At 38.6% G+C, this 15,436-nt stretch overlaps 1 protein-coding gene across 2 annotated transcripts in view; it reads right to left on the bottom strand.

The window, feature by feature from the left end:
- The window catches only part of CNTNAP5 (contactin associated protein family member 5), a gene marked incomplete at both ends in the record, with an annotated part of 1,017,925 nt that overhangs the window by 481,729 nt on the left and 520,760 nt on the right, over positions 1-15,436 (bottom strand). For both annotated transcript variants that reach the window (XM_080690368.1, XM_080690367.1), the window contains one exon: positions 2,129-2,278. In XM_080690368.1, the coding sequence (XP_080546494.1) occupies positions 2,129-2,278 (150 nt within the window). The remainder of the gene's footprint in view (positions 1-2,128; positions 2,279-15,436) is intronic.

Genomic DNA, 15,436 nt, shown 5'->3' on the forward strand with positions numbered 1-15,436 from the left:
CACACTACACAATAAAGAGAGGTTACAACTTCTAATTGAAGCTGTAGAGAGAATTTATATAAGTTGACTATTATGACAAAAACCCATTTTTCATCTTGCTTAAGTGTACAGTCAATGCATGGGGCATTTGTGTAAATACTGATCAAATCATAGATAAATTTTTACTTTTTAGCCCATTCTCCCTAAAAGTCCACCTCCCAAGCACCTGTTCAGCTGTAGAAGGGAGTTATTTGGACTTCAGGATATACCATGTGCTTACCACATCATGATTATTTGAAAATATTTTCCCCAGAAATAAATTCAAGATTACCTTTTTTCTCTGTTGCTAAAATATGCATATAAGGCAGAATTGTGTAGTCTTTGAGGCATTACCCTTTGGGACCCCACAGGCCTGTTCTGCCTTTGTTCTTATCTTGCTTTCAGTAGCAGGCCTAGGACAATGCAGGTCAGAATTTGAATTATTTTTCTACTGCCTGGTAACTCTTTGGCCATGAACAAATTATATTACATCAAGCAAACATCAGTTTTATTATCTATGAAGTGAGGCTACTATCATCTACCTTTCAAAGTGGCTGCTAGGATCAAATGAGGTAAAGCAATTTTCAGAGAATTGAAATGCATTTCTTCCCTAAAGGGATGTGTTATTCCTGCACATGTGTGGAAAATTTGGAATGAACCATAGAGGCCCTTCTTCACCTTAAAATCAGACCTCAAAGGTACTGCCCCACACTGCTTCCCCTGTCCCCAGGAAAACTCAAATGCAAATGCTGTAACTCTGCCAAGTCCCTTCTATACTTCAAAATTTTAATTACACTTCATTGATAGGAGAGATGTGATTTGTACTTTCTGGAGCTCAGAGATAAGAGAATGGGGGTGTAGCTCAGTGTTAAAATTCTCAAAAACTGTGTTCTAACTCCAGCACAGAGGAAAGAGAGAGGGATGAGAAAGAGAGAGAAAGAGAGAGAGAGAGAGAGAGAGAGAGAGAGAGAGAGAGATCAGTACATATTTTTTATATACTTTTCTTTATTTCTTAGTAGGCATATAATTAGAAACTATAGTCCAGATTCTAGCCCATGTCCATATTTATAAGAGCTGAAACCATTTAACCTTTTCTGGCCACATAGCTGAGGCCATTCTGTACATTGTGTGTGTGTGTGTGTGTGTGTGTGTGTGTGTGTGTGTGTGTGTGTTGCTGGGACTGGCCTGAGGCCTTGCACACACTGAGTACACACTCTACTGCTGAGCTGCATGCCTGCCCTCACTTAGTTCTCTGAGCATTTCTGAAATGGAGCTAATTTGCTCACTTTCCAGATGTGGAAGTCCAAGTACTGTAAAAGATCTTGTTCAAGGTCAGAGAGTCATGGCGGTCACTGTTCTTTCAGAGAATTTCTTTAATGCAAACAATTAGGTATGAAATCAGTACTGTATTTTAGAAAAGGAAATAGCTTAAAAAGACTAAAAAAATTATGTGCCTCTATACAAATGTGATGGACATTCAATCACACATTTTTACCTTCCCCAATTTGTCTTCATGTTTATGTTATTGGCAGAGATTTTAGGATTCAGCAAACATTGGAAAAGGCAGAATATGACCTGGTTTATCGGAGCGGAGCCTCTTGTCCCTCCTCATTTCCAGCTGTCCCATTCCATGTGTGTGAATGGCCTCCAGGGAGATGGGAAGGGAAGACAGGGTATGGCTGAGGGTTCTAGATGGCTGAGCAGGTTGGTTTTGTCACCTCACCTGGATTTTCCATCTTGCAGGTATTGCTGACTCTTGGTTCATTTCCCCCAAGTTTTTAGCTGAGTTTTTTCTTTTCAATGTGATCACAGAGCTTGGCATAGCTACAGAAATCTTCTTTGGATGCATTATATAACACCAGCTCTCAAACTCAAGTGCTTTTCTTTCTCAAGACTGCCCTAGATAATTTATATTTTCACAGCTCTGAGAAATGATTTTGCCTCTCCCTATTTTGGGTTTGCGTGCGTAGTGTGTATTCGGTATGTGTGGGGGTGGGGGGTGCACATGCGCATGTGTACTGCAAGAATTACCTAATCGTCATAGTGAAATAATTGCCCACTCTATTCCCCCTCACCCATTTTGTTCAATTTAAAAGGCTGGGGAATTTACCTCCAAAGTAGTAGCTATTTCCAGAATAAATGTGCACCCTGGTGGTGTCCTGAGCAGGGGATGCAGCATCGTTATCCAGGGTGAGAGTAATGCGGTCCCTCCTGGCGTTGATGCTAACTGAATGCCACAAACCATCACTCAAGTTGCTGCCTGCAAGAGAAACAGGAAGGGCAAGTGTGGGGATGATTGATTCAGGAGGTGTGCAGAGCAGGGGCTCAGTTCCGAGCTGCTGTGGTCAGAGTGCTTTCCTGGAGCAGACCCCCACCCCTGCGTCACCTGGCTCAAACCAAACCAAGCTTGCTTCAGAGATAAATCTTTCTCTCCTCCTTTTGTTCCATGCAGTTCTCCTTCTTTCTTTCTTTCTTTCTTTCTTTCTTTCTTTCTTTCTTTCTTTCTTTCTTTCTTTCTTTCTTTCTTTCTTTGCAGTGTACTGGGGATGGAACCCAGGTGCATTCTACTTCGGAGATACGCTACCAACCCGATTTTTTCTTCTTTATTTTGAAACAGGGTCTCAATGATTTTCTGAGGGCTTCACTAAGTAGCTGAGGCTGTCCTTGAACCGTGATCCTCCTGTCTCAGCTTCCCAAATGCTGGGATTAAAAGCATGCTCCACCATGCCTGGCACCTTCCTTTTTCATTTATTATTTTGTTTCTTTCACTTTTATTGGCTAAACCATTTCTGACATGTTTGGTTTAAAAATAAAAGGGCATCCTTTTATTTGCAATGTGGTGGCACACTCCTGGAATCCCAACATTTGGGAGGTTGATAAGGTGGATTTCAGGTTAAAGGCCAGTCTCAACAACTTAGTGATAACTTCAACAACATAGCCAGACTCTATTTTAAATAAACAAATAAATAAGCTGGACACAGTGGTAGCACATTTCTGTAATCTCAGTACTTGGGAGGTTGAGACAGGAAAATCACAGATTGAAGGCCAGTCTCAGCAATTTGGTAGAACCCTGTTTTGAAATATAAAATTAAGTAATGCTAGTGGTTTATCTTAGAGATAAATGTCCCTGGATAAAATCAGCAGTACAAGTACAAGAGGGCTAGGGTTGTAGGTCTAATACAGAATTTCCTTTGGATTTAATTTTTAGTACCACAAAAAAAGGAAACAAACACCCAAAAGGGCAACATACAAAATTACACACACACACACACACACACACACACACACACAAACACACAGAAATATATCTCTGTATATATTTATATATACAAGTAATGCCATCATATATTAATTGCTCTGTTTATGTATAATTGCAGAAAAATATGAAAATAAAACACCTTCAAGATGATGCCAACATAGCGGGGTGTGTTGGTACATGCTTGTAATCTCAGCATTTGGAAGACTGAGACAGGAGGATCACAATTCAAGGACATCTTCAGCTACTACTTAGTGAGGCCCTCTGCAACTCAGTGAAATCCTGTTTCAAAACAAAAAAATAAGAAATAGGGCTGAGGGTGCAGCTTAGAGGTAGAATGCCCCTGGATACCATTTCTAGTACTGCAAAATAAAAATTAAATGTCAACATTTTTATCTTTGGTTATTGCGTTATTTCACTTTTAGCTTTCTCATACTTATATTTTATTTTTAGTGAAAGATACATATATTTTGGAAATCCCGGGGAATGAACCCAGGGCCTAACACAAGCTTAGCATGTGCTCCATACTGATCCACATTCCCAGGCTGCTGTTTGAAAGTGGATAGGAAGATGAGGAGCAGGCAGAGCAGTCTTCTATTGGACAAAGAGTACAGACTAGCTCAGTTCTAACCTTCCCTTCATGACTCTTGATGAAGCACTGTATAAGCGACTCTTCTTCACTAAGCTCAGACTGATCTTCTGTAAATATTGTCATACTTATTCTGCATTATCATTAAAAGGATCATATAGGATCAGAAGAAAAATCCCCAGAGCATTTTTTCGGTGTGGTACTGGAGGTGGAAACCCATGCAAGCTCTGAGCTACACTCCCAGACCTGTTTTCTTCTTTTATTTGGAAACAGGGTCTGAGTAAGTTGCAGAGGACCTCATTAAGTTGCTAACGCTAGCCATGAACCGGCTATCCTCCTCTCTCAAACTCCCAAGTACTGGAATTACAAGTGTGCACCACCACGCCTAGCCCACCCAGAGCATTTTGAAGGCACAGAGGGTGTATCATTATTAAAATTTCATTATGCTCCTGTTCACTTGCCCTGGATGTGTTTGGTAAACACCTTACCTGCAAGTCCAGAACATTGAAGGCTCCACTTAAAGTCTACTAAGAGGATTACATCTGTTAGTACAGTTGTGCATGCAGAATGGTCCAGATCAATCCTGAGCAAGCAGGCATGTGAACTAACATGAATGGATGGAACAACAAGGGCTTGGCTCCTGACCATGAGCGTGGTGTGGTGGCACATACTTGTAACCTCAGTACTTTGGAAAACAAAGCAAGAGGATTGCATGTTCAAGACCAGACTCAGCAATTTTAGGAATACTCTTAACAGTCCAGTCCAGCTAGATGTTGTTTTAAAACAAAATAATAATAATAATAATAATTATTATTATTATTATTATTATTATTATTATAAAATAGTAATTTAAAAGGCTGGGAATGTAGCTCAGAGGTAGAATGTCTCTGGGTCCAATCCCCAGTACCCTTCCCAATCATTTGAGTTGAAGCTAGTGAGGTAGATAGAGAACCAAGCAACTGAGTGACAGCAATTACAATGCTGGGCAGAACAGTGATGTATGGGTAGAAAAGAAAGAAAGTTGGACTAACTGTGGTGCAGACCTCAAGAATGCTCGCAGAGGCCCTAGGTAGCAGAAAAAGGAAGCAGTATCTTGCAATGTCTGCAGCAAGAATTGCAAGAAACAGAAGTCTGTAGACAGAGATGCAAAGGTTTGGACTGAGAAATAGTAGGAGGTGAGGCAAGGATTCATAGCTCAGGTGTCCCATGCCAGTTCAAGTAGAGCTCCCAGCAGCAGATGATCCTCTAAATGCACTTTACCCAAACCAATTGCTTTGGAATCTCTGGGGGACCTGAACATTTTCATTTGAAAAGAAATTAATAGACCTCCTTGTATACTGAACACAGGAGTGTTCTATCACATAGTTATACTTCCAGCCCTTTATATTTTATTTTTATTTTTTTATTTTTTTTTTGAAACAGGGTCTTGCTTTGTTGCTGAGACTGGCATTAATTCTCCTGTCTCAGCCTCCCAAGTACTATGATTACAGATGTATGCCACTGTACCTAGTTTCCTTGGGAAATTCTAATGTGTAAATAGAACATGGGAGCCTCTGAAGGATCTTCCATGTGAGAATGGACAAGGTTGGTATATTCAAGAATCCTGTGGCCACAGAGCAGATGATAGGAGGAGTCAAGGCTGAATGAATAACTGTTGAGGCCTGTTTCTTACAGAGGTCTGAGGGGATGAAGTGGTAGGGTCTCTGCCAAGGCAGCAGCAGTGAAAATGAAGAACCAGGGATGGTTTAAAAGCTATTTCTGGAGGTGAAACAAACCAGTATTATAAAGTCTACTGGAGCAGCCACTGAGAAGCCAGTTGGGAAGAAGGCAGGGACAAGCACAACAGACTGGCTAGGCTCTCAGACTGGCACCTGCAGAGCTTGTGACCCTGATCCCTGGGATCAGTGCAGCTACTCAGGGAGATGCACCCAGCTCTAGGCATGGGGCCCAGATGCTTATAGACCAGAGCAGCCATGCCCCATATGCTCAGAGCATCCCAGATACAAAAGACCTCCTGCATTTGTAGTCAGCTCGCTGGCAGGCAGGCAGCTGCAGCCCTGAACATCTGCTTGGGTTGGAGGGGAGAACCCAGAGGCTTCTCTATCTGGCTGTCCCAAGTTTTCTCAAAGGTAGCTGCCTCAGACAAGGCCAAGATTTGGGTCCAGGCCACATGGGCTCTGATAATGAGATAGAGCTTCTGTCTGGGTGTTTCCTAGTGATAAACATTTGACTTCTTTCAGGAGCATTTGGGGGACAAAGAAAACTATAGGTCTTTTTGCCTACATGTGCAGACTCATTTGCATTCATCTGTATAACACAGGAGATTGCATTTGAAGGTAAGTTGTTGACTGTTTGGGCTGGAAGGAAGTGAGCAATTAGTTCAATATATAGGGTCCAAATAGTCTCTAAGGGGCAAGTTTCCTGCTAGACATATCTAGTAGGGAAGGAGGTACAGAAGCTGTAGAAAGTATCCCATTATTAGAGGTTTGTTACCTAGTCATTTTACAGATGAAAACTCAAGCCACCAGAGCCAGAGCCTCAGCTTATGGACTAATGTGGGCCCTGTATGGTGCCTATATCACATCTATGTGATGTGCAGTGGCACAGTCCCCTCTAAAAACTGTATCTCTCTACATGATCATTATTTTCTACCTCATTTTGTTAGTGGATCCAAAATAACAGTCCTACAGTTCTCCAAGATTTTAGTAGTAAAACTATTTTAAAAGCATAGACTGAAGTGATACTAGTTACTCACAAATTAGGGAGAATTTATCCTGTCTGGTTGATTTCCTCCTAAACCTTCATGTGACAAACCGCTATAAAAATAAAAATTTTCACCAGTCACAGTGGTGCAATTCCTGTAATGTAAGTATTTGGGAGGTAAGACAGGAGTATCACAGATTTTAGGCCAACCTGAGCAACTTTTTAAGATTCCCTAGTAAGACCTTGTTTTAGGATAAAATATAGAAAAGACTGGTCTCATGAAAGACCTAAGCTCAGAGTCTGTTTCCATCGACAGGAGGTTTTCTCAAGCTGTAATGCTGAAACAGCTTATTTGATGTAAGCTTTATTCTTGCAGTGTGTTACTTCCTTGTGAGTCAAGTTTAAAATGCCTTTGAACTGCAAACTTGCTTATAATTGACTTGGTGCAATAAAGTTCCTAACAACTTCTGGTTTAGAAAATACTCAGCTATCCTAGAAACTAGCAATATTTATTTTTTCCTCATTTGTTTTACCTTAATTTTTAGATGAGGTAATTCTTTTGCCTTTCACTTATGGGTACTAAGAAAGGTCCATTCAACTGTAGCTGAAGAGAATGTATATTTGGGTACACTATTTCTGTTTACTGTATTTTGTTTCCTATTTTATATCTAAATACTTTGTTTTTGTTTTAAAATCTTAATAATGGCTCATTTCCAGTATATAAATTTCAAAGAAATAAGGTTTTGCTCCTATTAGCCACTCTCCACTAATTGAGATTTTTTTAAAGTGATTTTTCCTTTTTAAATATAACTTTAAAAAAATTCTATAAGAGGGGTGGGTGGATGCTCCTGGGTTTAAGTTCAGTCTTTTATAATAACTAAAGAGAAAAAACTACTTAAATTGAAGCAAATGCTGAGACAAACTTTCGACCTTTTCTAAATCATTTTGTCCGGTGGCTTTTCCCAGGTCCCAGAATTTAGAGCATTAACATAAAAGATTCCTTACAGGGAGTTGGATAGGCTACTCTAGGTTTTCTCAGGAACTAAATAAATCTTGAAAGGTTTTCTCCATAAACAAGGAAGATAAGGAGGAGGAGAAGATGGAGAAGAAAAGGATAGTATCCATACTTGCAAACTTTTGAAACAGCCCAAACAGCATTGAATTCCTGCACTGTACCAAGGCTTTTAAATGTGTAATTCCTTATTTTCTCAATAGACCTGGAGGCAAAGGTCACTGTCTTCATAATATAGAGGCTAACAGAGCAAGCCAGAGTCTGCCAAGACCACAGGGACACAGAATAGCAAAGCCCACATTGAAGAGGGGCTATCACACCTGGCTCATATTGGCCAACTGCCAGACTGCCCATGGTGGCCCAAGGATCACAGTGACAGGCAAATGTCTCCACAATCTTTTATATCCTGTTGTTGAATGTGACTTCAAACTTACTTTTATCTTGTAATCATTTTATTGAGATAAAGTTTATAAAACATGTTTCATCTATTTAGGGTGTACAGATCAATGGACATTAGTACACTCATTTATGTAACTATTACAACCATCAATTTAAAAATATTTTGATATCGCCCAAAACCTGTCATCCTCATCTGCCACTCTCTGATATCCTCATTCTCTATGGTCAGTCCTCCTCAAACCACTAATCTACTCACTGCTTCTACAAATTGACTTATTTTAGATCTTTCACAAATAGAACACAGACTGATCCATTTTGTCTGACTTGTCACTTTTAAAAATTTGGACTTTAAACAGATTATTGGCCTGGTGGTTCATATCTATCAGCTCATTCGACATTAGTGTCTGTCTCATCTCCAGTAGTTCTTCCAGAACTACTACTTTTACCATGAAGCTCCATGAATTTTTCCAATTCAAACTTGTGCTTCTTCAACATTTTTACTTTTCTAAGGGAGATATCATAAATAGGATAAATAGACTGGCAAGTTCTTTCTGTGTCCTCTCCAATGCCTGGAATCAGCTTATTGACTACTTCTTTCAAGTCCTTTGTTTACACTTCATGTGTCATGATTTTCATCCTCATCTTCCGGATTTGGCACATATATTGGTGCTGAATGTAAGATGTCTTCCATGTTTGATTATTTCATTTTTTTAGTTAAACTGATACAGAAGAGACAAAACAAATAACCATTGGTAGTCTTGATATCAACATAAGGTTCCAACATGGTCAGACTTTTTTTTTTTTTTTTTGGTGGTACTCGGGTTCCTGGAAGCCCTTCTACCTCCAGGCTACATTCCCAGACATATTTTTACATTTTTATTTGGAAACAGGGTCTCCTAAGCCAGCAAGTGTGGCTGGCTTTGAACCTGCACGATCCTCCTGTCTCTGCCTCCCAAGCGCGGGGATCACAAGTGTGCGCCACCACGCCCGGCTCTGGTCTGACATTTTTTGTACAATGGAACACATTTTGTCACACCTAAGATCCATGCAATGGAAGTTAGGCAGTTTTTACCCTGAACATCCACAGTGATTAACTTGAATTTCCTAAATGCAACTTCATTATTCTGCAGATCAGCAAGGCTCACTTCAAACACATGACCATTATGGCCATAAGATGCAATTTTAGTTTCTTTTTTTTTTTTTTTTTTTTGTTTGTTTGTTTGTTTTTTTTTTTTTTGGTAGTACTGGGGTTCCTGGAAACTCTACTACATCTGGGCTACACTCCCAGACCTATTTTATACTTTTACTTAGAAATAAGGTCTCTTAAGCCAGCAAGGCTGGATTCGAACCAGCGCCATCCTCCTGTCTCTGCCTCCCAAGCACAGGGATTAGAAGCATGTGTCACCATGCCCAGCCAATTTTAGTTTTTGAGCCCTAATTTCTAGTGTTTTCCCAGTATTTGGGGGGAAATTAATGAGACTGGAAACCATTATTCTAAGTGAGATTAGTCAGTCACAAAAAGAAAAAAATCAGATGTTCTCCCAGTATTTCTTGTATTGAACATAGCCAGTGCTGAAAATATGGAACACTTCACAAATTTGCAGGTCATCTTCTTTGCAGGGGCCATGCTAATGTTTTCCATATTTTTCCAATTTTAGTATATGTGCTGTTGAAATGACTATGATCTGTATAATATTTTTAGGGTTCATACATGTGGCACAAAGCAGTGCATTTTGATAACTGAATAATATTCCAACTAAAGGATATTCCAAATTTGGTTTGCCCATTCATATACTGCTGAAAACTTGGGTGGCTCTTGCTTCAGGCAGTTATGTATAATACTGATACATGTATTTATGTGCATGTATTAGTGTGCCAATATATTATCAATTTTATTTAGTGTATATCTAGGAGTGGGGTCTTTGGGTCATATGGTATCCTTTAAGGAATGCTATTTACAAAGTGGTTGCACCAACTTATATTACCACTAGACAAACTGGCTTATAACAATTCTGACTTCAAACATTTGTCCTGTCTTTTTTTAAAATGATCTAACTTCTAAGAAGTAATGTAAGATTTCACTTCTGATTCTCAAGATGCTTACCTAAGTCTGACTGTGGAATTTCAGTTAATTTTTATTACTTTGATTTTAAATGAAACATAAAGGTAATTATAGAGCACCTAATATCTTATTTTATTTATTTTAGTGTTTGGTACTGGAAATTGATCCCAGGGGCACCCTATGTTCAAGCTATACCCACAAACCTTTTATTTATTTATTTATTTATTTATTTATTTATTTATTATTTTTGTGGTATTGGGGATGAAACCCAGAAACATTGTACCTCTGAGCTACATCCTCAGCCCTATTTTCTAGTGTTTTTTTTAAATATATATTTATGTATACTATATTAATTTATTAATTTGGAATTCAGGGCATTCTTCCCCAGAGGTACACTCCCAGTCCTATTCTTTAGTTCTTTTATTTTTGAAACAGTGCCTCCCTGAGTTTCAAAGGGCCTGCTAAGTAGCTGAGGCTGCGTGTGAAATATGATCCTCCAGTCTCAGCCTCCCAATGCTGGGATTACAAGCTTGTGCCACCATAACTGATTTATTTTATTTTTTATGTTGAACCTGGGTCTCCCTACATTGCTAAGGCTGATTGCAAACCTGCTATCCTCCTGTTTTAGCCTCCCAAGTACTAGAATTATATCACTGAGCCCAGCACTTACATGTCTTTTAAAATAATTTTTACAAATAAATTTTATAGTAGCTTTACAGTAGACATTTAATAAAAATGAAAGTAAGGGAAGTTGAGTAAAATCTTAAATGCTGACATCTTTTTTAAGAAGTGAGCTGGAGGCCAAGCAGTGTATCTCAGGATTGGCATTGAATATTTTGTGACAGCTTTTTTTTTTTTTTTCTTTGTTGGAGAGAGGTATCTGTATGTATTTTCTGTAAATGGCCAAAACAACCCTCTAACCCCCTGCAAAAAAAAAAAAAAGACAAAAAAAAAAAAAACACTGTGTCCACACCTTGCCAAAAGATGCCTAGTAGGAGGTGGTATGGGTAAGGTTATGGGTGCCTGGCTGTGGGGACTCTCGCTTTATTGGAAAACATTGGTTTAAAAGAATAATTATAAGTTTGCAGAATTCTGACATGCTCCTGTGTGTTTCCTCTCTCTCTCTCTCTCTCTCTCTCTCTCTCTCTCTCGCTCTCGCTCTCGCTCTCGCTCTCTCTCTCTCTCTCTCTCTCTCCCTCTCTCTCTCATTCCTCAAATTCCTAACAGACCTTTGCATACTTCAATCTTTACTTTATTGCAGTAGCTCCATTTATGTTTAGAAGAAGAGAAAGCAAGATCACAATCGATGTTGTAAGGTATTACTGAAACCACGTCTCTGTCACAGGCTTTAGAACATCCATGGCTGGATTAGGCCATTATAGCCACACACGGACATGGAGATGTCTAAATGAGGCCAGAGAGGTTCCATGAGAACTTTATTTTCAACTTTGGAAATAGTGAAAATAATGAGTAACAGGTATCCCGGATGCCTTCATTTGCCCATCACCCCTCTCTAAAGGTCCTGCTGCCTATCATCTCCAGAAATTTATATAAACTTTTTAATCTCTCTAGACCTACTTTTTTCATTTGTAAAGTAGAATTGACTTGCTTGACTTGGAAGTTTCAAATCTATTGTCCCTAGAAAACCCAATTTAGGTGTTTTTTCACATTCCATCCTGTCTATTCTTATTTAATAGTTCAAAGGTAGTTTCAGTGTCTAGGAAAACAAAGTAAGGAATATATACATAATTGAATAAGGCAATTTAAAAATGTCAATCACATTGTGAAAGAGCATATTGCAATTACTGAGAACATTATGGGATAATTTCAAGCCTGAATTATGTTTTTCTTGGACACCTTTTGTCCATCAATTATCAATTACAGTAACCCTTCCCTACACATGGTAGACATAATACACTTATTCCTTCAAATTTTACCTTTATTTTTATTCTACTCTTTTTCATCACAGCTGTAATTTTTCATGGTGGCCTTCCTTTTTTCTCCCCTACCTGTCTTTTTCTAGTATAGGGCATCTTATCAGATTGAACCATATAAAGAGCAAAATTATTCATGAGCTCTGAGCACATCTTCTAGTTTGCGTCATGCATCCCAGAGAATGAAATCCACTCTATTTGACATCTATTTCTTTGCAATTGAGACATTATATGCCCCTCCATCTGATTTCCAAAAATCTCTATACCAGTCTCCTATTGCATCTAGCCTAGTATATTAATTATGCTTTAAGGAAACACACTTAATTAGTCAGTGCTTCTATTCCCAACCCATCTGTACTCTGTCTTTCAAGTTCCCCCAGTATACACATCCATGGTTCAAGCCTCCCAGGCCTACTGTTTTCTCTTAGTGCTTGATCCCCTATACACATGAAAAGGGAAAAAATGTTTCTAGGCTTTCTGTCATAGTCATTTAGCAAAATGAAAGACATATAAAAAGTGCCAAATGAATAAATAACTTAATAAATAAGGAAGTGAAAAACTAGGCTTTTCTTGACTAGACTAACACATAGCAATTTCTTCTAAATTCCTTTAACATCTGTGTCTGATCTACTTATTTAGATCATATTATTTACTGCCTTGTAGCATTAATTAACCATTAGTCTATGTAAGTCTCCTCTCCCCAGTGGCATTGCAAGTTCCTGGGGGTCAAAGTCTGAGTCATGGTTTGGTATCTCCTTCTGTGTCAGTAGGGCAGCATCCTGTCCTCTCCAGGTGCTCACTGATTGACGAGGAACAGATCAGCTGAATCTCCAGCGCCAAGTGTCAGCAGAAGAGCTGGCTCAGGCACGTTGCTCATAAATCACAGGTTATGTCTTCTGACTCACTAAAGCATAGTGCAGATTTCAAGATAGCCCAAATGTAGACCCTGGTTCAGTGTATAAGAAAGAAAATATAGGAATTTTCCATGTGCTGAAGTTTGATAGATACACGTGTGGTTGACCTTCAAAGTATTTGTTTCCTAGCATAGACTTAAATGTTCAGTAAAAATCAAGCTCAATTTCAAAGAGAGAGAGAGAGAGAGAGAGAGATTTTTCTATTCAGGGTAGAGCTCAATTTCTAATTTCTCTCAAAAACATGATGTTTTATCTTTTTCCTGTCCTGCTTTAGGCTCCTATGTCCTAGGTATCTTAAGTTCCTGTGGAGTCTCTACCTTTGCTTATATGCTGCCTTCACCTCAAGAAAGCTGACATTTCCCACCCTTCTTCTCATCTATTTTATGTGCATTCTGAACATGTATACCACCTCTTCATAAATGCCTCTACACTACCCCTTCTAACAGTGCCTACAAGCTGCTGCAGAGTGGAGCCTCCATCCTCGGGCTGGAGCACAGCACAGTGTAGAAAACACATTTCAGTAGATAACTAATTTGGTAAACATTTCTAACTAATACCTTGAACTTCAGGAAACTGCTTTTCTTAGCTTCTCATAAATGGCATGCCTAGTCTGTCTTCTGAAACTTGAATTCTGTGCTCAACCAGATAGCTTATGACAATTATGATCTCATGCTATCTATTTATTTGCTCTAGCTAATGAGAGCCTCTCATCTCAGCTAAAACACAGAAGCATTGATGACAACTTAACTGAAGCCGAGGGTAAAATTCAGACTCATAATGGTTACTTGTTGAACAGAGAGTGGCTAGTTATAAATGGCACATGTGAGCCGGGCGTGATGGTGCACGCTTGTAATCCCCGCACTTGGAAGGCGGAGACAAGAGGATCGGGCAGGTTTGAAGCCAGCCACGCTGGCTTAAGAGACCCTGTTTCCAAATAAATATATATATATATTAAAAAATAGGTCTGGGAGTGTAGCCCGGAGATAGAAGGGCTTCCAGGAATCTCAGTACCACCAAAATAAATAAATAAATAAATAAATAAATAAATAAATAAATAAATGGCATATGTGAAAAAGGGCAATATTGAGGAAATAGCACTTAATTTAGGTGCTGCAGCCTATTATGTAGTATGCAGTGATCCAGGATATCTTCCCACAGTGGAGGTCCACTGGCCTATCTCTAATATTGTACATCTCATTACTGAGTCTGACGCATGTTTACAACTATTCAAATATGAATGTTGTTAAAAATCACTACTAAATCTTTTCCACTGTTATAATTATATCCTTCAGAAATATTGAGGAGTTCTACTCCACTAGTTTATTCATTCTGACAGTTGTCCATATTTGTAGTCAATTATTCCTGGGGACCTGTGGTTAGCAAGGTTTTGGTCTAAACCTTAGACAAATCATGATGGGTAAGGCAGAAAAAGTCATTTTCTCCATAGTTCTTGCATTTTGGTCATGAGATAGACATTGCATCATTATTATGTAGACACACATAATTGTCATAAACAGGTATGGACTGAATGGTTGTCCTTGCAAATTTCTTATGTTGAAATCCTCCAAAATCATAATATATAGAGATGGGGTACCTAAAAATTTACTAACTTAAAGGGACATTCACTATATTTGGCATACTTATTATAAGAGGATATCAGGATGCAGACATGCACAGAAGAGACCAAATGGTGACACAGGGAGAAGATAACTGTCAACAATCCAAGCCAGACGCCTCAGAAGAAATTAACCCTCGGACACTTTGATCTTTGACTTGTGACTCATAAAATTGTGAGAAAACCAATTTGTATTGTTTAAGTTACTTAGTCTATAGTATTTGAGATGGGAGAAGCCCTGGAATACCAATAAGGAAATACTGAGACAAAAGCTACAAAGAATAATTAGAAGACTAAAAATAAAGGGCACTGGGGCTTCTCTGGAAAAGTTTCTTTATAAAACATCAATTGAGACAAAATTTGAAAGCTTGAGTTGTGTGAGCCATACCTACAGAATAACTAATTTAAATAGAGTCAGTGCTTAAAGTCATCACATAAACATCAGTAAAGGCTGCTTATGCAAGGCTTTGTTTCTAGAATCTTATCATATATATATATATATATATATATATATATATTTTTTTTTTTTTTTTTTTTTTTTTTTTTTGGTGGTACTGGGGTTCCTGGGAACCCTTTTACCTCCGGACTGCACTCACAGACCTATTTTTATAATTTATTTTTAAATTTGAAAACAGGGTCTCTTAAGCCAGTGTGCACCACCACGTCCAGCTAGAATCTCATCATATCTTGATCTAGAGAAAGAACAAGCCACTCACAACAGCAAAGCAAGTATTGAGAATCAAGGTCTGATAGAATGAATGGCTTAATTGGTATTTTTGAAATACCTATTTTTTTTTTAGCTAACTATTCAGGGAATTATAGAAATGCTGAAAAAGTATAGATAGCTGAAAAAATATGCTAAACACTACCACTTACTATTAAGGAACAACTGGTTTGAGGCTGAGATTAAAGCAAATAGTCTATTTGCTTCAAC

This window comes from Muscardinus avellanarius, assembly GCF_963383645.1.
Source record: "Muscardinus avellanarius genome assembly, chromosome: 2".
In the NCBI taxonomy this organism is placed as follows: Eukaryota; Metazoa; Chordata; class Mammalia; order Rodentia; family Gliridae; genus Muscardinus; species Muscardinus avellanarius.